This window comes from Xenopus laevis, chromosome 6S (genome assembly GCF_017654675.1).
Source record: "Xenopus laevis strain J_2021 chromosome 6S, Xenopus_laevis_v10.1, whole genome shotgun sequence".
NCBI classification, from domain to species: domain Eukaryota; kingdom Metazoa; phylum Chordata; class Amphibia; order Anura; family Pipidae; genus Xenopus; species Xenopus laevis.
In genome coordinates, this window is record NC_054382.1 from 62,063,790 (window position 1) to 62,086,991 (window position 23,202).

At 37.5% G+C, this 23,202-nt stretch overlaps 1 protein-coding gene across 1 annotated transcript in view; it reads right to left on the reverse strand.

The window, feature by feature from the left end:
* The window catches only part of tmeff1.S (transmembrane protein with EGF like and two follistatin like domains 1 S homeolog), a 132,114-nt gene extending 109,650 nt beyond the window's left edge, over nucleotides 1-22,464 (reverse strand). The window contains exon 1 of the mRNA XM_018269396.2: nucleotides 21,766-22,464. Within this exon, the coding sequence (XP_018124885.1) occupies nucleotides 21,766-21,931 (166 nt within the window). The 5' untranslated portion in view covers nucleotides 21,932-22,464. The remainder of the gene's footprint in view (nucleotides 1-21,765) is intronic.
* Between the last annotated feature and the right edge of the window lie 738 nt (nucleotides 22,465-23,202).

Genomic DNA, 23,202 nt, shown 5'->3' on the forward strand with positions numbered 1-23,202 from the left:
CTACGTATAAAGCTTTTCATTCCATGATTTATATTGTTCATATAACATATACATTATAATACTGTTTTTTATTATACAATAATATAACTAATAACACATATCAAATTTTATTTGTAAATGTGTGTAAATCATATGCAGATCATTAGCAGTCAATACTAATTGTAAAGTTAAAGCTTGCAGAGTCTTAGCTAACTAGGACCCTTAGACAATTCTTGCTCTTACAGAGAGAGAGAGAGAGAGAGAGTGTGTAAAAAAGACCTACAAAGCTTTCCCAGAGCAAAGAATCAATAACTGTGTGCTGCTTTCAGCAGAGTCCCTGAAAACAATTTTCACAGGGAAAACAAAGTAAGTCTAAACGTATGAGTACATTTCCCCTTCAATCCTCCAAAGGCATGATTAAAAAAACATTTAGGCACAGAATCTTCTTTCCTCCGGAGGTAGATATGAGCCCATTAATCCCCCCCTTTTCTGCTGAAACAAATTTGCTATACTGCCTATAAATGTAACACTTAGAGAACAGCAAAAACAATGTTTGGCTCCTGAAACATGGTCATGCTCTATGTGTATCCATCTAATTTTACTAAAATTCAACGTTTTTTAAAAAAAAATTGACCAAACTCCCACACTCTAAACAATAATACTTCTCGAAAAAATCAGTGCGACAAAAACTCACAACAAAATCCAGCATCAGTTTGAATCATGCAAACTGACACTCTCAAAACTGAACTTTTTAGAGTTGTCACCAAAAAAATTGGAATTAATCGGATTATTGAATGAAAACCAGAGCAAATGGCCCAAAGATATTGAGAATCCTGAAGGTTAAAAACATGTTCCAATTATTAAAGGGATGATCTTCCATTGACTTCTACTTGATTTGAAATGTTTTAACTGGAGTATTTTCAGATTCAAATTTTTAGTAGCTGCAGAGTATAGTAAATCTTGAAAAAGTAAAAAAAAAAAAATTTTTTTTTTCTTTAAAAAAATCTGAGTTTTTCCCCTTTAAAAACTTGTACCAGAAAAAAAAAACTGAGGTTTAATAAATAGACCCCAAATGTATATGATAATAAACATTTGAAACCCATAAGCATTTTCACAGCAAAGGACTGGTCACAGGACATGCAACAGTGTAATTTACTACAGCAATCCATCAGCAATTAGTTTTTATTGATCTACTCTACTACAAAGCTAGAACATGAAAGCAAACATATGATTGGCCGCTATAGGTGACTGTGCTAATGCAATTTATTGGCTACATTAGTAGAGCAGCCCATATATACATGTATATATATATATATATATATATATATATATATATATATATATATATATATATATATACATACAGTGGTGTGAAAAACTATTTGCCCCCTTCCTGATTTCTTATTCTTTTGCATGTTTGTCACACTTAAATGTTTCTGCTCATCAAAAACCGTTAACTATTAGTCAAAGATAACATAATTGAACACAAAATGCAGTTTTTAAATGAAGGTTTACGTTATTAAGGGAGAAAAAAAACTCCAAATCTACATGGGCCTGTGTGAAAAAGTGATTGCCCCCCTTGTTAAAAAATAACTTAACTGTGGTTTATCACACCTGAGTTAAATTTCTGTACTCACCCACAGGCCTGACTACTGCCACACCTGTTTCAATCAAGAAATCACTTAAATAAGAGCTACCTGACACAGAGAAGTAGACCAAAAGCACCTCAAAAGCTAGACATCATGCCAAGATCCAAAGAAATTCAGGAACAAATGAGAACAAAAGTAATTGAGATCTATCAGTCTGGTAAAGGTTATAAAGCCATTTCTAAAGCTTTGGGACTCCAGCGAACCACAGTGAGAGCCATTATCCACAAATGGCAATAACATGGAACAGTGGTGAACCTTCCCAGGAGTGGCCGGCCGACCAAAATTACCCCAAGAGCGCAGAGACAACTCATCCGAGAGGCCACAAAAGACCCCAGGACAATATCTAAAGAACTGCAGGCCTCACTTGCCTCAATTAAGGTCAGTGTTCACGACTCCACCATAAGAAAGAGACTGGGCAAAAACGGCCTGCATGGCAGATTTCCAAGGCGCAAACCAATTTTAAGCAAAAAGAACATTAAGGCTTGTCTCAATTTTGCTAAAAAACATCTCAATGATTGCCAAGACTTTTGGGAAAATACCTTGTGGACCGACGAGACAAAAGTTGAACTTTTTGGAAGGTGAGCGTCCCGTTACATCTGGCGTAAAAGTAACACAGCATTTCAGAAAAAGAACATCATACCAACAGTAAAATATGGTGGTGGTAGTGTGATGGTCTGGGGTTGTTTTGCTGCTTCATGACCTGGAAGACTTGCTGTGATAGATGGAACCATGAATTCTACTGTCTACCAAAAAATCCTGAAGGAGAATGTCCGGCCATCTGTTCGTCAACTCAAGCAGCAGGACAATGACCCAAAACACACCAGCAAATCCACCTCTGAATGGCTGAAGAAAAACAAAATGAAGACTTTGGAGTGGCCTAGTCAAAGTCCTGACCTGAATCCTATTGAGATGTTGTGGCATGACCTTAAAAAGGCGGTTCATGCTAGAAAACCCTCAAATAAAGCTGAATTACAACAATTCTGCAAAGATGAGTGGGCCAAAATTCCTCCAGAGCGCTGTAAAAGACTCGCTGCAAGTTATCGCAAACACTTGATTGCAGTTATTGCTGCTAAGGGTGGCCCAACCAGTTATTAGGTTCAGGGGGCAATTACTTTTTCACACAGGTTTGGATTTCTTTTCTCCCTAAATAATAAAAACCCTCATTTAAAAACTGCATTTTGTGTTTACTTGTGTTATCTTTGACTAATCGTTAAATGTGTTTGATGATCAGAAACATTTTGTGTGACAAACATGCAAAAGAATAAGAAATCAGGAAGGGGGCAAATAGTTTTTCACACCGTAAGCATTTAGGGAATTTTCATTTCTAAGGGGGCTATTTATTTTTCCCCATTGTATTGAAAATTGAAATTTGACCTAACTCCCAACCAACGATCTGGCTTAATTTAAATTTGGATTGAAAATTGTATGTGCGGGGAAAAGTCTTGACAAAATCACGCAACAATTTAAATCCTGCAATTTTTTTCGAATGGTTACCCAAAAACTCGATTTGATTGGATTAATAAACAAAAGCCTCCAAATTCTTTGGTTTATCAAGCGAAAACCAGTTTCAAACAGCCTGAAGCTCTCACCTATCATGAAGGCAAAAAACATGTCCCAATTGTAAAAGGGCCCATCTGTCATTGACTTTTACATGACTTTGACAGGTTTTAGATGGAGTATTTTCGGATTAGATTTTTAGCAGCTTTGCAGCATAATAAATCTTGAAAATTTCAAGTTTTTCTTTTCCCTTCATAACTCAGCCAGAAAAATTAGTGGCTTTATAAATAGCTCCCTTGTAGTGTTAATGGACTGTTACATATACACATTTGAAGTTCTGATATTATTTTCTTCATTTTTGTTAAATGTGACATATAAACAGGCTCAGATTTATGATGAGGCAACAAAGGCCCGGGCCTAGAGAGGCAAAGTTTCAGGGGTGAGATGCCGCCCAGCCACCTCATAACCAGCACCGGGGAGCCGCAGCTCCCCAGTGATCCCGTGAATGCGTGCCTGCACACATGTACGCTCGCTCGGGGGGTTGAGGGGGGTGCACGTTAAAGGCAAGCAGCTCTAGGACCTGCCAACCTAGGGGCGACATATATGGAATACCGGCCCTGCATATAAAGGAAAATATGCATTTTTCTCTTTGTATACATCTCCAACAATGCAAAAGAGAGGGCGCTGCCATGATACAATCCTCAACTGAGGTATAATGCAGAAATCCAAGTAGTCAAACCACCAAATTTGAAGCGAAGGTGCATCAAACCCTTCACAACAATATCCATTTTCATCTCTGGGCAGCACATTTAGATGAACTGTGTGGCCCTAATCCGTAGGATCCTCTGTGTGGTTAGTCTCCAAATCTATCTTTATTTGCTATTAGTACACCAGTCAGGATAGTAGATTATTTTTACGCTGTTCATTGGTATTTTTTATCTTTCTGGAATACCTAAAAACAATCATTTTACAGACCTCTATCAGGCTCTCTGAATCTTAAGGGTCATAACACATGGCACATTTTAATGACTGCCGTTTTCCCAGGATGAAAAGCCTCTGCCAAAATGCCCTTGCACACTGAAAGTAGCTGTCTATGGCAGACAATAGCGAACTACAAATATGTCACTATTATTGCTAATAGCACGTTACCTATCAAAACATGCCTTAGGCCTAAAGCCTTAGGCCTAAGTCCAGTATCATAATGGCAATTAATTGCTCTGTATTGTATAATGTCTAAAGGAGATGAGTCTCACAAAACATTGCAGTGTGGCCCCTGTAGTAGAATACAAAAAAAACTCAAAGGGAGTGTAGAGTTTTCCAATGGGTAAGTGTCCGTGAAAAATGATCCTTGTAGTTTTGACCATGGATCCTCTCTGCTGACGGTCATGCTGGCCCCAGCCTAAGACTACCCACTGGTAGTTTTTTGCTCTATTTGCTCTATTTTGCATTAACAATTATATGTAAGCTAGGATAAACATATTTAGAGTGGGTATGTCAATGTAAGGCAAACAATTGAAAGGGCAGACAATTGAAAGCTTGGTTAAATATTTTCTTGACCGTTATAGCTCCCAATTAATAACTGGATTTAGTATTGAAGTAAAGCATGGACAGAGATAAAACTGACTTTAAGATAAGCAACAGCAAAAGTAATCAAAAAGAAATATACTGTATACAAAATGTTCATGAAATAGTGCTATGACATACAATCCTTTGAAAGCCATGAAGATGCTCTTATAAAATGTATGCTAATAGGTTATCCCCAGCTGTGTAAGCAGTCAGTGCTGACATGTCGATAAACTCTATCATTCACCATAATATTCTTGCCAATGGTGTCAAAGGATATTGCACCAGATTCCTGGAGTTCTATATAACAGTTCCCTGCAGATTTGTTAATATGCATGCAGAGATGTCACCACACGCAAGAATTCTGAGTATCTCTGCCTGTCTCACGACAGATGCAGTTGTTGTGGAGTTCAGCTGGGGGCTGGGATTGTTTGTAGCAAATACTGTATGTATATGTATCTGGCAAACCTACACTGTAAGCACTGTAAGCACTCAGGTAGTACTGGTAGAATTGCTGTGTAAATACAGATAGACTGATAGAGCTACTTTATTTTCTAGGTAAATGCTATGTGTGTTAACTCAGCATGATCCATGATTTTCCTCCAGTGGCTCTCTGAGTTTCACACTGAGAATCGTAGTATGAAAAGTGATTTTTATTACTTCTGACAGAAATCTTTGATGCATTCATCACTATTGTGGGTTAATATGAGTACAGAGGGCAGAAATGCAGAACCTACACATACAGTGCACAACTATTAGGACCCCAATGGAGCCTTCTGTATTCCTGAGTCCCCAACAGCTGTATGCTTTTGCCAATATGCATTTTACATCCCTCCCCCAATTATCAGGAAAAAAAAAAAAAAATATATATATATATATATTTTTTTTTATTATATTTTTTTTTTCTGTAATGAAGAAGGCACTTACCAATAGTGGAAGCCACCTGGGTGTCATTAAATAGTGTAAGAGAATCTAGCACTCCCTGGATTTGTGAAAATAAACGCTTTTCTGACAGATTTTCTTTTTAGTATATGAAATACCTATAGCTACATCTATAATATATCTGAAAATATTGTTAAAGAACAATCGATGCAATTAATATTCAGACATTTATTAAATATGGAACTGTAAAGATTACTAGTATTATTTTGCAGTAAATTAAAGGGGCGTTTCATCTTTATGTTAGCTTTTAGTATGTGGTAGAATGGTCAGTTCTAAGCAACTTTTCAATTGGTTTCCATTATTTATTTTTTATAGTTTTTTAAATAATTTGCCTTCTTCTTCTGACTCTTCCTGACTTTTAAATTGGTGGGGCCTAAAAAACAAATGCTCTGTAAGGCTATACATTTTATTACTCATCACATTAGTCAGGCCATCTTCTGTTCATATTCCAGTTTCTTATTCAAATCAATGTATGGTTTCTAGGGTAATTTGGACCCTAGCAACCTGAAATGGCAAACTGGAGAGTTGCTGAATAAAAATCTATATATAGACTCAAAAACCACAAATAAAAAATGAAAACCAATTGCAAATTGTCTCAAAATATCATGCTCTACATCATACTAAAAGCTAATTTAAAGGTGAACATCCTGTTTAAAAAGCTAAAAGCAAGACAACATGTCCTAGTAGAAGTGAAATTCCTGTACTTCAGCAACAGACTTCCAGGTAACTGGTTTTGGCTACTATTACTAATTATGTGAAACATGGCACTGAGGCACATCACTTTCTTAACCATCTTTTTTTTTGAAAAGGCTACACATCCCTAGCAGTCATCAGGTTTTGTCAATTATATACAATCTTTTGCCCTTTAGATACAGCAAAGTTAGCCATGTTTGCCTAGATGGCATATTCTATATTACAATACCCAACGGCTGCTCACCTTTCCCCTAAGCGCTCATCAAGTGATTGGCATGAAACAGAGCACAGAGTGAACAGTGCATGTCAGCTTCTTATCTCTTCTGAGCTCATGTCACATCATTGTTGACAGGGGCCTAGGGGATACTGAGGCATCACAGAAATGTTTGCCTGACATAAATTTATGTGAGGTCCTCAGATGAAATGAAGCCCTCTTTTTCATTTGTGCTTTTTAAATTAGGATCTTTTTATAAATCCCATGGCATTTGTTGTTTTAGGGGAAGTGAGTTTAGTCGAGGTTTCAAAAACAACTAAAATGAGACTGTTGATAAATAGACCAACAAAGCATAGCTGTGCAGTCAGCCAATTTTGGGTATCTGGAGTCACCAAAAATGAGCTGAAAATAAATCAGATTTACAGAAAGAGCTTCTATGAAGGAGGATATGGCAGAAGCAATTATGTCTCTAAAATACTTTAGTTAATTTTGGGTTGTATTTAACAGCTATTCTACAGCTTTTTGCCAGGTACAATTAGGGGCAGATTTATCAAGGGTCGAAGTGAATTCGAGGGAATTTTCAAAGCAAAAAAATTCTAAATTTAAAGTAATTTTTTGGATACTTCGACCATCGAATAGGATACTAGAACTTTGAATTTACTTTGACTTCGATTCGAAGTAAAAATCGTTCGAATATTTGACCATTCGATAATCGAAGTACTGTCTCTTTAAAAAAACTTTGACTTCAATACTTCGCCAAATTAAACCTGCCGAAGTGCTATGTTAGCCTATGGGGACCTTCTACAAACTTTATTAAAGTCTTCACACATCGAATAAAAATCCTTCGATCGTACGGTCGAATTTTGAAGTTTTTTGAAATTTGACCCTTGATAAATCTGCCCCCTAATGTACAAGTTGTTTTCCAGTTGTATTTGGTTTATATAGTTTAACTTTTTGGTTTATTTACTTTTATTTTGGTTTAGAATTACCAAAGCATGTGCTTTATTTTTTTTTAGTTTAGTATAGTGGTCTTTGTGAAGCAAACACACAGATTTTACCAGTGCATGCTAACTGTAAAAGCTAGCAGCAGCTTGTTTATTTAAACTATAGTAGTCTTTATGAAGGAAACACGCAAGTGTTAATATACTTTCAGTTTTTGGTGTTACTTTAAAAACGGAGTTGGAGTCTGAGTCAGGTACCATAAAATGAGGAGTCAGAGTTTAAAGGATTTAGGTGCCAGCTACACAGCTCTGCTCCAAAGAACTAGTTACTATATTAAAGTTCATAAACAAATAGTGTAGTATAGCAGATGCAAAGCTTGGTCAAGGCCTATGATTCACAGATATAATATATCACAACCTATTGGTAAATGTTAATGTCGCCGATTGGCTTATGTGTTTATTTCCATTGCTTTAGATTAAAACCATTTAGTCCTACTAAAATCATTTTTATTAATTTTCCTTCCAGAAATAGGGTCAGTATCAAATCATTTCATTGATTTGATTTTATATAACATATCACAACCTATTGGTAAATGTTAATGTCGCCGATTGGCTTTTTATTGATTTTCCTTCCAGAAATAGGATCAGTATCAAATCGTTTCACTTGTTTGATTTCGCTTGATTAATATTATTTATGGTTTCTAGATGTTTTGCACATTTTATTATGGATGATCAGCACCTATTACATTTGCGTGTTCAGACCATAAAATGTTCAATCATAGAAGAACATCATGTTAATACAATGAGCACCCAGGAGCCAATGAAAACCAGTGTCAGACAACCAATCAAGTGGAACCCGTCAAATGTGCCTCTATATGACATGCAGCTCAGTCATCCGACTTGTCACTCATTATATTATGTAGAAGCAGCCAAGCCTATAGCAATAATCCATCTTTTTTTTTGCCTGGGCTACATGTAAAGTGTATTATCATGACAAAATGCAAAATGACTTATTCAGTGGATGTTCTCAGAGATATATGTATTCTTTATTAGTACAAATGCAGCTTTTTTCCTTTGGCACATAGGCAGATACCCCAACTACAGGAGAGAAGATCAGCTTTGCAGCCAAAGGCTGATGGCAATGGGCGTCGATAGAAAATTTTCTAGGAGGGGGGCAATGAAAACGTATTCACTGCCTGGGAGCAGAGGGACAGCGTATATTCTATACATTACCATTACCTGATGATACTTATGAAACTGCTCTTACTGCTATAAAGAACTTTTTTGTGCCAAGAGGATTTGTGACGAGGCCACATAGGCCCGGGCCTAGGGCGGCAACATTTTTGGGGTGGCACGCCGCCCAGCCGCATCTTTGAAGCTCTGGGGACTTAACGCTCCCCAGCGCTTCTGCCTCAGTGAGCGCTAGGACCCTGCGGACACAGGGCGGCGCAACCGGAAGCAGCAAGGGTATGGATTCTGCGGCCTTGGGGCGCCGCTTCATTAAATCCGGCCCTGGGTACTGCTATACTTGGAAGGGATCTCTTTGCTGCATTAAACCTACAATTAGTTGATGGTCTCATTACTACAGCACCAGTGCCTGCCATACAGCCAGTGTCTAAAATTTCACCATAAAGCAACACTTCACTGGGTTGTGCAAAGAACTTTGTACACAAGGTTAACCTGAGACCAGATGTTAAACCAGTACGCCAGAAATTGAGGCGATTGCCTTATTCTATATAATGGGTTTCACCAATTGTTGTAAGAAAAAAAATTTAGGTATTTGATTGTGTGTTGATCTCCGTGAACCTAATAAAGCATTTGTTATGGATAATCATCCCTTGCCACACATAGAGGGAATATTTTCAGAACTCCGAGGAACAAAATTCTTTTCTACTCTTCAGAGTGCTTATCATCAAGTATTACTGCATGAGGAAAGTAGAGACCTCACTGCATTTATCACCCATGATGGTTTGTTTCGGTTCAAGCGTGTACCTTATGGACTGGCTTCAGCACTGAGTTGTTTTCAAAGACTGATGTCTTCTATACTCCATGGCATACCTGGTGTAGAATGCTACTTGGATGATATAATTGTCTGTGCTCCAACTATGGATCTTCATGACAAGTACCTAGAAAAGGTTCTGAAATGCATTGATTCTACAGGACTGAAACTGAACCTTTCCAAAAGCCACTTCAGACAAACTCAGCTGTCATTTCTGGGTCATATAATCTCACAAGATGGATTACTGCCTGACCCTGACCATGTCAACGCAGTTACCACAAGCACCTCCTCCATCTGATTTCCAGACCTTACGAGCTTTCTTAGGTCTTACTTCATGGTATTCTAAGTTTATTCCCAACTATGCTTCAGTTGTGGAGCCACTTAGAGCACTACTACGTGGAACTTTAAGTCTGGTGTGGTCAGAGTCTGCTCAACATAGCTTTGAATTAGTAAAAAAAAGTTAATTGTAAACAGTCCAGCGCCAGCTTTATTTGATCCTGCACTACTCACTATGGTTACTACAGATGCTTCAGACAATGGTGTTGGTGCAGTTCTCACACAGATCCATGCTGATCATACAGAGAAAACTGTTGCATTTGCATCCAGAACACTTACAGAGACAGAGCGTAAGTATTCCACTCTTGAAAAAGAAGCTGTAGCATGTGTTTGGGCAACAAAAAAATGGAGAACATACCTATCAGGTAGAGAATTTCCTTATGCACTGATCATAGCCCTTTAACTACACTGATTACTACAAAGGAACTAGGAAGAGCTGGAATGCTTATAGCTAGATGGTCAGCAAAGCTACTGAATTTTAACTACAAAATGCAATACAAAGGAGGTTTGAAAAAATGTTACTGCTGATTGTTTGTCACGTTTACCTTTACCTGCAGCTTCTGATACACTGGATGAGGACATAGAAGTTGTAACATTGACTGATTTACTATCATCTACAGTTACAGCTGCTGATTTTAAGCAAGCTTGCCTCACATGTCCAATTCAAGTAAAACTACGGGACATCTTACAAAGCAAATGGCCAAATGCTGAGAAGAAACTCAGTCCTGATCTTCAACCTTACTACAGGATTAGACACAAACTGTCCTTAGTAGATGGCTATGTTGTCCGTGGAGCTCATTGTTTACTGGTACCAGAGACCTTGCAAGAAAAGCTCATACAACTTGCACATGAGAGTCATCAAGGAATTGTACGTACAAAACAAAGACTACGAGAACTATACTGGTGGCCAGCAATGGACGCTGATGTGGTAACTGCCATTCATTCTTGTGTTACTTGTCAGAATCATGACAAAACAGCTATCACACATACACTCAGCTTGGGAAAAACTTGCTATTGATATTGTGGGTCATTTTACAGATGCTCCTATAGACTGCAGATTTGCTATAACCTTGATAGACTATTACAGTAAATGGCCTTAAAATTGCATTTGTTTCTCATATAACATCAGCTACAGTAATAACATTTCTGTCTGCAGTAGAGAAGGTATTCCAAAGAAGTTCATATCAGACAACGGACCACAGTTTGTCTCATATGAGTTTGAATCCTTTCTGAGAGAGAGGAATATTGTGCATAGGAAATCTTCAGTGTATTACCCACAAGCAAATGGAGAAATCGAGCAATTCAAGTCTGAAAGAAGCACTACAGACAGCAAATCTTACTGGGAAATCTTGGAAAGTATAACTACAGAGCAACATGCCATGCAACAACCCAATCATCTCCTGCTGAATTATTACATGGCAGACAGATGCGCACTAAGTTACAGGTTGCAGACATCAAACTTCCACAAAATACTGTGCCTACAAAATCATCTACTGCTGACATTGTGAAACGTCAGCATGCCAAATGCAAGGCTTATACTGGCAGAAAACGTGGTGCTAGAGAAGTACACTTTCAGCCTGGATCTTTAGTTAGAATTAAGAAACCAGGAATACTGAAACAAGGACAATCTAAATTTACTACACCACTTGAAGTGAGATGCCAGCAAGGGCCATACACATATGAACTGTTTGATGGACGCATATGGAATGCAAGTCATCTTGCTCCTGTTAGATATGACTTTGGAGAAGCTCCATTTGATGAAGGACATTTTCCTACTCCTGATGTCAACTGCAAAAGGCCTGAAGAAAGTGAACCTATAAGGTGTACTGAGAGAATCAGAAAACTACCTGCATGGACCAAGGACTTTGTGATGTGAAGGATGCATAATATTGCATTAATATGTATACTGTTTTATTATTGCTGTTATTATAGTTCTCCAAATGCTTTCCTACTATAGGGGGAATATGTGGTGTTTATGCAAATGGCCTGTAGATGTCACTGTGCTCATACTTATACTGTGCATGCTTCCTGGAAGTTTAAAAGTGAAAGTGAAAGCTTACTGTTGTGTAATGCCTGCATGACTCTGCTAATAAAGTACTGTTATACTCTACTCATCCTCGGCTAACCAAAACATAACAATATTTTACACAAATTACTTGTAGCCATATACCCAACATAATTTCTATAAGTATGTAAAATAATTACTGTTGCACATGTGAAGCCTTCATTTTACATGCACTATTTTTAGGTTCTTTCATATTTTATACCATTTTTTGTGGTCCCAACAATATATAATACATTTCCTGATTTTACAAATTTGTCTCTAGTCCCCTGAAAAATGTAAAATTGGGGTTTAACTCTACATAAGGTAGAGTAACAACAGCAGGAAGAGGCTGTGTACAAGAAAATGTCACTAGCATAGAATCTATGTTTATTCTATTTCAGTCTAACTGTAAGGGAAAGCTGCACTATTCCCAGAGTGGCAGAAGGGTAAGAAGATAAGAGTCATCCAAAAAGACCCAATGAGGTGGATACAGGACAGGATCAGGAGAGGGAGGTGAGGTGCAATAATATATAATATTATAGATATTTCTATCTATACAGATATATTGAATAAGGCAGAGGGGTTATTAGAGACGGATAGGTGAGTGGGGGGGGGGGTAACAGCATACTTCAATAAATAAAATTATCATTTAAGATAACACGCAAAATAGGGAATAACACATTTAAACTGTTTATACTCCTGCAGTTATGGCTTTAATTCACTTTCTTGGGTGTAATTTCTTTGTTTCCTTTGGAATTAGTGTATTTTATTAAACTATGGCAAAATAGGCATATCAAACAAATGTGTAGCTAATGTGATAGAAACATAAAAGACCGCTCATCTGGGCCTTTCAGGTTGAATATGGATTCAGTGCATTAATGTGCTGGAGCTCTCCATTAAGATTTTTCATTAAATAAATATATGATGCTGCAGCAATTATCAGCTGTAACAGTCAGTTTATACAATCAAAGGGGAAGAAGGACTCGTTTCTAGTGGCTGTAACACCTGCTAAGATTAGTGCTGTGCAGAATACATGTAATCAATCTCATACATAGAATAACCTATCTAATTTCGTTTTTTTTTCACAGATCTCTATAAATTTGTGGTTTTCCTATATTTCTAAAACACTCTAAAAAATGTATCAATTTATTGATTTAGATTTATTAAGTGTACCATGAAAACATCTAAGGCAAAACTTGTAAAAGTTGTTAAGGTGCTATAGAAGTCAATGGTAGGTTTGCTGATCCTATTGCACTGCTTTAAATCTATTTGAAATCAGAGTTTTTTCTTCACCAGAAATTGTCAGAAAAACTAAAATTTTTAGAGGTTTCAAGGTTTTTGTAATTTTTTACCACATCGTCCACTGTTTTTTTTGTTCGTACTTTTTATATTCGGATCTTTTAATAGCTTCAGTGACAGTAGTGGTTTTAGACTTTGTGAGTTTTAGTTGTGGTTTCAAAAACTTCTAAAACCACTCAAATCCGACCATTAAAGTAATTGTTCAATGTAAAAATAAAAAACTTTGTAAAGGCTGTGTAAAATTAAAAATGTTTCACACATGTAATGTATAAAGGCTGGAGTGACTAATGTCTAAACAGAACACTCTTGGTTTTCACTGATTGGTTAGCTGGCAGTAACCAATCATAGACTTGAGGGGGGCTTCATGGGTCATAATTGTTTGCTTTTGAACCTGAGCTAAATGCTAAGGATCAATTGCAAATTCACTGAACAGTTATGTCACATGTGGCCCCCTGTAAGGAAACTCACCCCTGATGGTCTAGTGGGGGGCCAAAATGGACGCCCGCTGATCTCTTCTCATGTCGATGCGCTTCCTTAGGCCCATCTGCAGCTTCCAGGATTTTGATGCAGCGTGCGTCTGACATCATCTCGCAGGGCACAAAAATTAAAATATTTAAAGCGTCGGTGTACTCTGTATCAGTGCCCAACGTAGGTCAAGTCACTCCAGCCTTTATACATTACATTTTTGGCTAACTAACTATATTAGAAACATTTTTTATTTTGCACAGCCTATCTATTTACCCAGTTTTTATTTTTACACTGAACTGTTCCTGGGAGCTGCGAAGATACTCTTGAACCTTTTTTTTAAAAAAAAAATCACTAGTAATTTTCTGAAATACTCACATTTCTAGAGGTTTTCGTATTGTTGAGTGCATCGTTCTGCGTTTTTCATTTTTAACTTTTTATATTCAGATCTTTTAATAACTTTCATGGTATTCCTAGTTTTAGAGACTGTGGAATGTGGTTATTTATCAATCACAGGCATCTTATTATTCACGTGGTACATGGCTTGGTACTCATTTTGGCAACAATGCATATAATCAGCATTTTAAAGGGGCATTATACTCACTATTTACTTCCTTTAAAACAATACTACTTTAGCAGATTGTAATAGATCCAATTACACCAGTATATGTATCCTCGCTGAAAACTGTGAGCAAAATTTTTGTACCATGGTCATTAATCAGTTTGTCAATAAGGCAGGTTTAAAAACAAAAGAATGGTGGCCATACTGTGTATATCCACTTGTATGCTATCAATATGGATCGACTAGTGTATTGCCACCTTTAAAGGCAGAGTCCAAACTATTATCTGACAATTTTCTAATGCAGCAAGATTGATGCCATCACATTCATACCAATAAATATTACTGGTTAAATGAATGTACCTCCCGATACAATTAAAGGGGATCCGTCATCAAAAAAAATTATTCAAAATCCTATTTTATCACATTAGTCAAACAAAATGAACTTTAAATACACTATATAAATTATTTAAATCTTGCTTCCTTCAGTCTGGGATTTCAAAATTATAGCAAACAGGCAGCAGCTATTTTGTGGACACTGTTATTAAGGCTAGCCTTGCATCATCTCAGAATCTTGTTTGTGCACCAGAATGGGGGACCCGATGTCCATCCCCATGCCCTGGCTACACAATTAAATGGTAAAGAGAATGGGGGAATATGTGGAGAGCAGTGACATCTAGGAAGTGCTAAATGGAGAGTGAAAGTAATTGTCTGCCCCGCCTCTATGCCCATAAAAAAATTGAAATTGGATTTCATGTTTAATTTGAAAAGGACTTTTATTATACAGATTTTTGTGTCTGGGTGACAGGTCCACTTTAAGTTCTAATTGCAAGTGGCACTATATATTTGTTACATAGACAATTAGAATTGTATTTATCAAATGGTGGACCCTCCCACTGATAAAAATGATTCTAAAAATCCCATAAGAATGATTAGAAAGTGAGTGGATTTTTCTGTGGTAAGCTTTTATCTCACATTTTGAGAAATCTGACCCTAATTATGAGGTTCCCTTATGCCCATGTGAGTTGAACTCTGCACCTTGTATAGTTGAACCTGCAAAAGGGACAGCCATTTTCCCTGTATGGGCCTAGGGGGCATTGTAGCTCTTAGCTCATAAGGGCTTGTGCCTGTTCCAGATTTAAATAAAATCCAGTGGAATAAAATCAAAGCTGTTTCATGAAATATTCAAGAACATTTTTCTATTTCATTTTTAAAGTTAATACTGGTTTCCAACATTACTCTTGTTCATTACCCAAGTATATTGTTTTCAGGCAAAATAAACACATTGTTATTTTAATGTCCCTCTAAATAGGTCTGTTAACAAGACTAGAACATCATTGGATGATTCTGCTTTACAGTGCTCCATGTATAAGTCGCAACAAATCGAGCGTCAATTAGAATTGTGCCACTTTTCGAATTGACGCTCCAAATTTATCGAGTTGTCTCCCAAAAAAAACCAAATAATTTGGATTATCAAACAAAAACAGCCCGAAATTATCGAGAATCCTGAAGGTAAAAAAAATTGAGGCTTGATAAATAGGCCCTGCCCCTAATGTTTTCTTTTCACTTGCTTTATGAGCCTTTTCACAAAAACTGTAAACATTAGAACCTTGATATCTTTCAAATTCCTGAATACTGGTCTTGCTATGTCTCTTTTATATTTTACACTCTAGTTAATTTAATCTGGAATCTCCCTCCTAGAGAATGACTGCATAGATGTTTCTGAGTGAATTGATGTTTCTGACTTGACAGAAGTAGACAAAACAGAAAAAAGCTTCTGTGTTTAATAATAAATGCAACTTCTACAAAAAAAAGCAGATTTATTAAACATCACCAGCAACAGCTATTTTTCCAGCCAAAATAAAAATGTTACTTTTAGTAATCAGGTCCCTGGGGGCCTCATTCATAAGGCTTTAGAGAATGTTTGATCTAGTTGAACTGGACCAAAGCATTTGGGCACATGATATACTGTATATGCACACATTAGAAGAAGCAATACAGTACCCCGCCGGCCACTAGACCACCAGGGTGAGTCATTACAGATTAGGAGGGTTCCAAAATGATTTTGATGTGAAGCCTCGTAACCTGAACAGGACCAAGATTTCCAGGACTGAGCTATTTATGAATTTACAAATTTATGAAAAAGTACAGTAGCCTGCAATCTTTTTTGCATTTTGTACACTGTTACGCACTATGACATATGATTATTGGGCACCATAATTTAAAGCCACCCTGCTAATTTGTGTGGCTTATTGAAGTTCATTACTGTAAAAAATTGATTTACATTAACTGGATGTGGGAATTATGTCTACTTTCTTCCAAAATATAGGTCATATTTCCCTCGGGTTTCTACTCTATAATTGTTTTTTCTATTGAGACGGAGCAAATAGAGTGTAATGTTCATGTCTTTCAAGTATGTAAGAATGCTTACTGTATATGCTTGCTGCATGAGAAACTGTATATGTGCACTCTGAATGTCTTATGTAAAGTGATAAATTATACAAAGTGGATAGTTAGCATTATGGATATGGCAATATCAGTAATTATAATATGAATATATTACCAATAAAAGAACTATCTGTACATTATACGTTACTTACAGGTGAATGGATAGTAAACACGCTTATCTCATAGGCAGAGCAACAACCTAGAATATTAATTACATTTATCACAGCTTTCAAGTGTGTGCATATCATTATCTTTTATTTATAAATGACACAGTGCAGAAAAATATGGAAACCCCATACACGCCAGGAATTGCTGTTTTGTTGCTTCTATTGCCCTTAAATGAATGTTTAAAAGCACTTGAAAAGCCATTGCCATTTGAACACTTATGGACTAATGTTTTGTCAGTGCCTGCCATGCATCATACTGTACCTGCAACAATTATAAGCATTTAAAGTGTGTTAGTACTTGTGTTACTAAGTGAGCCCTAATTTGTATAGTGCAAAGCAGTGTTGTTTCTTAAACGTGTAAGATGTATTTTTGGTCCCTACATAGGGAACTGTATTTTAAGGTTTTATGGTATTTCAAGAGACTGCAGTCCGGTTATTGCAAGGATTTAAGGTGAACACACAGGATTAGAACATCTATTTTACAAGACAATGAACAAGATTAATTACCCTAATGTTTGTGTAAAATATTTAACTAAATTAAAAGAATGCGGTAACACAGCATATGTGTGCCTGGATCTTTATCTATTTAATGGCCACTGTGTCATTCAGTATTGCTTGCAGAAGAAATGGTATTGTCTTGGGCCACTTCTGACATTCCAATGGTTGGCTGGAGCATTATACAGCTGCTGGTCACTGTGCTATTCATCTGTGTGTCACAGCGTAAAACAGTTTCAGATAGATCACCAGCCTTTCTATTTTCAATTTTTTCTAATATTAAAGTGTAAAGTTTCATTTTTCACCTTATAAAACAGCTTTGGTCCCCCTAACCCTTTAACTGTTCTAAATTGATGCATTTAGTTGATAAATTTGTTATCTTTGGCCTTACTGAGCAGAATCCATGAGTTTCATTAAAGGCAGCTGTTCGAATTGATACAATAGTTGCTAATATTCCACAGATGCTGCTGAGAAATGTATCAACTAATTGTATCAACTAAATGTAGCAAATTGTAACCGTTCTGAAAGCTCATGGCTCACTGAGCTGTCTGACTGAAATCCTAGAGTCATGGACACTAAACTTTAAACTTCAATTTTGGGAAAACAGTAAAAAAATAAAAGATGAAAAGCAACTGAATAAAAGTCTTGGAAGGTGAATAACCCCTTTAAAGGCCAGTGTAACTCAGCAATGTATGAAACACACTACTATTTGACATACAATACATATACCTGCCTTCATTTTTTTTACTGCACTGAGGATTATATATCTTGTGGCAAGTGTCTTTAAATGTATCATATGCATATGTGATCTTTATATGAGATGGCTGCTACATCATTTGGAAAGTGATTGTAAGAATTTGTGCTTGGTTTTCTGATTTTGGTATAAAGATGCCTTTTACAAATAATATGAGCATTAACTTGCTCTTACTTTTACTTTAAAAGAGGGCATACATTAATATAGTGTCCTTCATCCTCTTCCCCTTTTCTTGCTTTTTGTTCCCTACACTCTCTTTAGGCGTATGTCTTGCCTACATGTAACTATCAGATTTCAAACCAAAAGGATCTTTTATGCCAAAGCAATTAACTCTTAAATCAATGGCTTTAGAAAAGAATCCTTACTTCAATGAATACTGACAATTAGTTTGGCTGCATCCCTATCCCCTGGAGACTGCATTTGCAGAAGTTTGCACCTTTTAGTTACTATTGTTATATAAGCAGCTGCAAATGTAGTAAAAGCAAACATAGGACAGCACCACTGTATGGTCTGTGGAGACTGCACCGAAGCAAACTTGCACTTTTTTAAACACCCCTCTTAAAATGAATTGTGGAATCTCATCTATCTTAAAGAGTAATTCCAAAATTCACAATCTAATGCTGATGAGAGATGAAAAGGAAAACTGGAGGATTTTATTTAGTAAATGAAAAATGTAATTATACTAGCCATGTAATGTATGCAGGTACAGTAAGTAAACAATGTTTTTTTGGAAAGAACAACCTATACAGATGTGTGTTACAAAACATTAATAGGAAATGAAACAGAAGGTAACCCTACAGCATAACTCAATGCTGCCCCTTTAAACATGAATCAAAGCATGGCTTCTCTGAAACAATCACAGCCCTTCTTTTTATCCACTGAACCACACCTTCCCTTGAAGCCTTCCCCCACCCAGTCTCTGTTGACTTCTCATTTTCTTATATTTTAAAGTTATTCTGAAACAAATGCTGATATATTATACATACAGTATATATTTATATATATATATATATATATATATATATATATATATATATATATATATATATTTTTTTTTTTTTTTTTACTTTTACATGTTTCGATATAACTTAAGATCTGAAAAACGCAGTGATATTTGAAGCATTTAAGTTTGCTAATACCAGTTAATTTCTATGGCATCTTTCACGATAAGTGGATACGAAAAAGCACACCGGCACACAGGATTTGAAGCTGCAGGGCAAGCCCTTGCAATTTTTTAATGCAGTGCAGGTGCAACGTTTCGGGGTCACGCCCCTTTGTCAAGCATGGGGGCGTGACCCCGAAACGTTGCACCTGCACTGCATTAAAAAATTGCAAGGGCTTGCCCTGCAGCTTCAAATCCTGTGTGCCGGTGTGCTTTTTCGTATCCACTTGAGAGGTTTGCCGATTCCTTCATCACCGGGCACCAGGTACCACTATATTGGACGTCTGTCGTGGGTGTGCGATTTACTCTACAGCTACCTGAATCTTTCACGATAAAGCACATTAATGTGATCTTCCTCTTGAAAGGCAGACAGCCCTTGGCTAGCCCAGTAACAAACAAGAGCTGTCAGCCCACCAAATCAACCTGCCCTGTCTCCCGGCAGCAAATTAGATAAGTTTTTCTATTAATATACATTATTTATTTACATCACATAGAGATGACCTACATACTGTGCTAAAGCAAATGGTTAATAACAGAAATCAACTAACCTGTTAACCTTCATTTTCACCAAACTAATTACAACACACAAAAATAGGGCACATCATCATCAATTACTGGTAGGGCTGCATAGAGATGAGGCATATCCAATGGAACTAAAACCTGCTGTAACCTATACTAGAATATGATATAATGATATTGCATACACTAACTGTGAATGCAAACCCCAAAGATTTAACAATGTCATCTACAAGGAAGAACGGAAAACCATCATGAGCAGTTAAGATCCATAAACATAACACAATTAGACTTGGTAATAAAACAGTTAATGACTTGATAAACATTTAAGCATTCTTTCCCATTATAACAAAAATAAACAAACAAACAAATGACCTGATTCTTGAGAAATCAACTGTTATTTTGCTAACTTCCAACTAAACAGAAATTCATTTTCACTAATATGCAGCCAATTGGAACAAGCTAAGCAATGTAAAACGCTATTTACTTTTTCCTAAACTTTTTTAGGACGCAGGCAGTCTGTATTTTTTTTTTATTTTTATCGGACACAGACCGATATATTTATTAGTGTGTTACAGACAAAAACATCCACCCAAAGATGTCACTGCTAAAGATGCTAATTCCAACATGATTCTTATAGTTGTTTTTTACTGATAAATCTCTATAAAATACGTTATTATTTGCTGTGTATATGGCTATATATCTATATTTATATATCTATGTAGTTCAAACAGCCACAACCCCCACAGTGGTAACCACACTCTGAAAAACAGACCATTAGAAGAGATTAGCATATGTAGCAGATATGATTCCATTGTTGAAGATTCCTCATGGGATGAAAAGAAATGAACCCAGCCTGAATAAATGAGCTTGGCCAAATATCCCAGGCACAAGTCTCAGCTTACACCAATGAACCTCTAAATATGTTTCAAAGGTAATGACTATTTACCAGCTGGAATAGTCCACTTTGAGCTATGGCAATGAGAAGCTGGTCTTTTCATGGGTATGAGTATCCCATAAAGCCTTCTAAAAGAACTTGCAATTTGTGCAAGAGAGGTGCAGCTGTTCTGCCTTTATTTATTTATCTGATCTGTCCAGAACAATCATCTCTCTGTGACAGTTCCAGTCCTATGGGTTAGGTCACATGGTCCAATCTGTGCTCATCTAGGTACATTTTAGCATCTGAGTTCTGCTTTAGGGCATATGCATTAAGGCAAAACTGTGGCAATTTAGAAGCAACATATTTGCACCATAAGAATCAGTAAAAACACCACCAGGAAATTACACCAAGGGGTGCGGTCTACTTATTAACCACTGACATCCACCTGCCAGTGACGAGGCACTGAAGGACCATCTTTCAACATGCTATAACAGCACATATGGGCTTGTGCGTCCTTTTGTTCACTCTGCATAGAAATACCCTAAAACAATAGTGTCAGCTTGAGGGATAGCCTGGGGTCTTTGTTTAAAAGGCATGGGAAGGCTTATCACATATTTATGTGAATTAGTTACTTCAAATACAGTAAACCTACAGATGAATTGAAGTGTAGTCCATGTAACAATCAAATATGCTGGATAATGTACTGCACACACACACACACATTTAATACATACAATAGTAGAATTAGTAGAATTAGTATAACAATGCTTGTTACTCCAATGCATTTATATCCTCTAAAATGTGTGTCCAGCTTCCATTCTGTATACCTTTTCAGATCAGTTTTCTGTATTCATACACACACATATATATATATCATATTTTACAAACATATGAAATGTGCCTATTCATACATAAGTTTTACTCTACTGCGGTTTACATTTTGCATAATAAACGAAGGAAAATAGTATTTATATATCTACAATGACCCCGTGCCTTTAAATCCCAGTTGCGATAAACATCTATTTCTGTGCAAGATGAATACCCCTGAGATTGCCTGTATATGTTTATGTACACACTAGCACACACAGCACAATAGCTCTGCTGCCACACACACAGCCGTGCCCATGCTAGAGATCCCATACTGGAATCAATTCGTTACCTACCTGAGCAGTTAATCCCTTTGCCTTTGCCATTGTGGCACTCGCTGAGCAGCTGGTTAGATGCTCGTGCACCCGGCAGAGCTAAGGAGAAGAGGAGTAAGGAGGATGCAGACCAGAAAGCCAAGGATCCCAGCAACAGCATCCAGGAGGCAGGGTGCAATCCATCCATGGTGAGACGCGGGGGGTTGCAGCTGCTGGTGCTGTGAGAGGCTGAGGGAGAGCTGAATCCGACAGGCCAAGAGCATCAATAAGGACAGGCAAAAGCAGGCAGTCCCTTTCCAGTCCAGTCACCGAGCATCCCCCTTTTGCCTCCTGTCTGTAGGTACCCGCCGATGTGCGGCTGCTGCTGCTATGATGCCTTTGCTGTGTCACACCCCCGAGCAGCACAAATAGGAGGCAGCCTGGCTGATGGCACAATGATCGTTAGCAGGCAGGACAATGGCAGGGTGGCATGTCAGCCGCGATCACTCTCTTGCCGGCTTTCAACTATGGGATTTCTGTCCGCCTCACTCCCATCCCGAAGAGAAAGGCTCCTGTTAGCAGAGGAGACCCTCCCAGTGCTCTGGCTCTATGCCCCTCCCCTGCCCAAGCAGGTTGCCCCTTCGCTGCCTTCTTAGGGGTATTGTTTTCTGTCACCCTGCACGAGATGGGCGCAATACGTGTGTCTTCTGCTAACAACAAAGGGAGTGTGTGGAGCAGGGGAGAGGGAGGAGGGGGAGGAAGCAGAAGATGACTGGGAGGAGAATAGGCAAAGGGGGGGGGGGAGGATTGAAAGAGAGAGCACGTGATTACAGCCCCCCAGTGCCTGTCCTCAACCTTTCCCCGTATAACAAAAAGTGCAGCCTTGTCACTCCTTCTTTATGGGGGCTGAAGGGCTTTGGGAGTTTTTAGCTTTCGAGGCAAATATAAAAATGATTGTGGAACCTACACAGCAAGGATTTCTTCCCATCGTTATCTTTTTTGTTTTCAGCTCTTTGTCTGCATTTCAGTGATACTGTTATTATCATGTATTTATAAAAGCACCAGCGTTTTCCTCAGCAAAACAAGAAAGGAATAAATATGAAACAGGAACATACCAATACTGACTGATACAGGAGGCTAACAAGAGCCCATGCTGGCTACCATCTCACCATTCTAGTTACATATACATAATATACATTTATACTACAGGTTGGTTTATTAACCCCTTTACTGCCAGCAAGAGTGATGCAATCATCCCCTTCAACACTGGGATATTCCTTTAGTACCAAATGACAGTATTGTATAAATGTTTGTAACAGCTCTTGTTTGCTGATAATACTCCAGGCTGGGGAGCCTTGAAATCCGAGCAAAATGTCCCTTTATATCCCACAGCCCCTATAAAACCAGCATGACTATACATGCCTATCTTTCTTATTGTCCTTAAAACAAAGACCGCTTGCTCTCACTCTCAAATAGGAT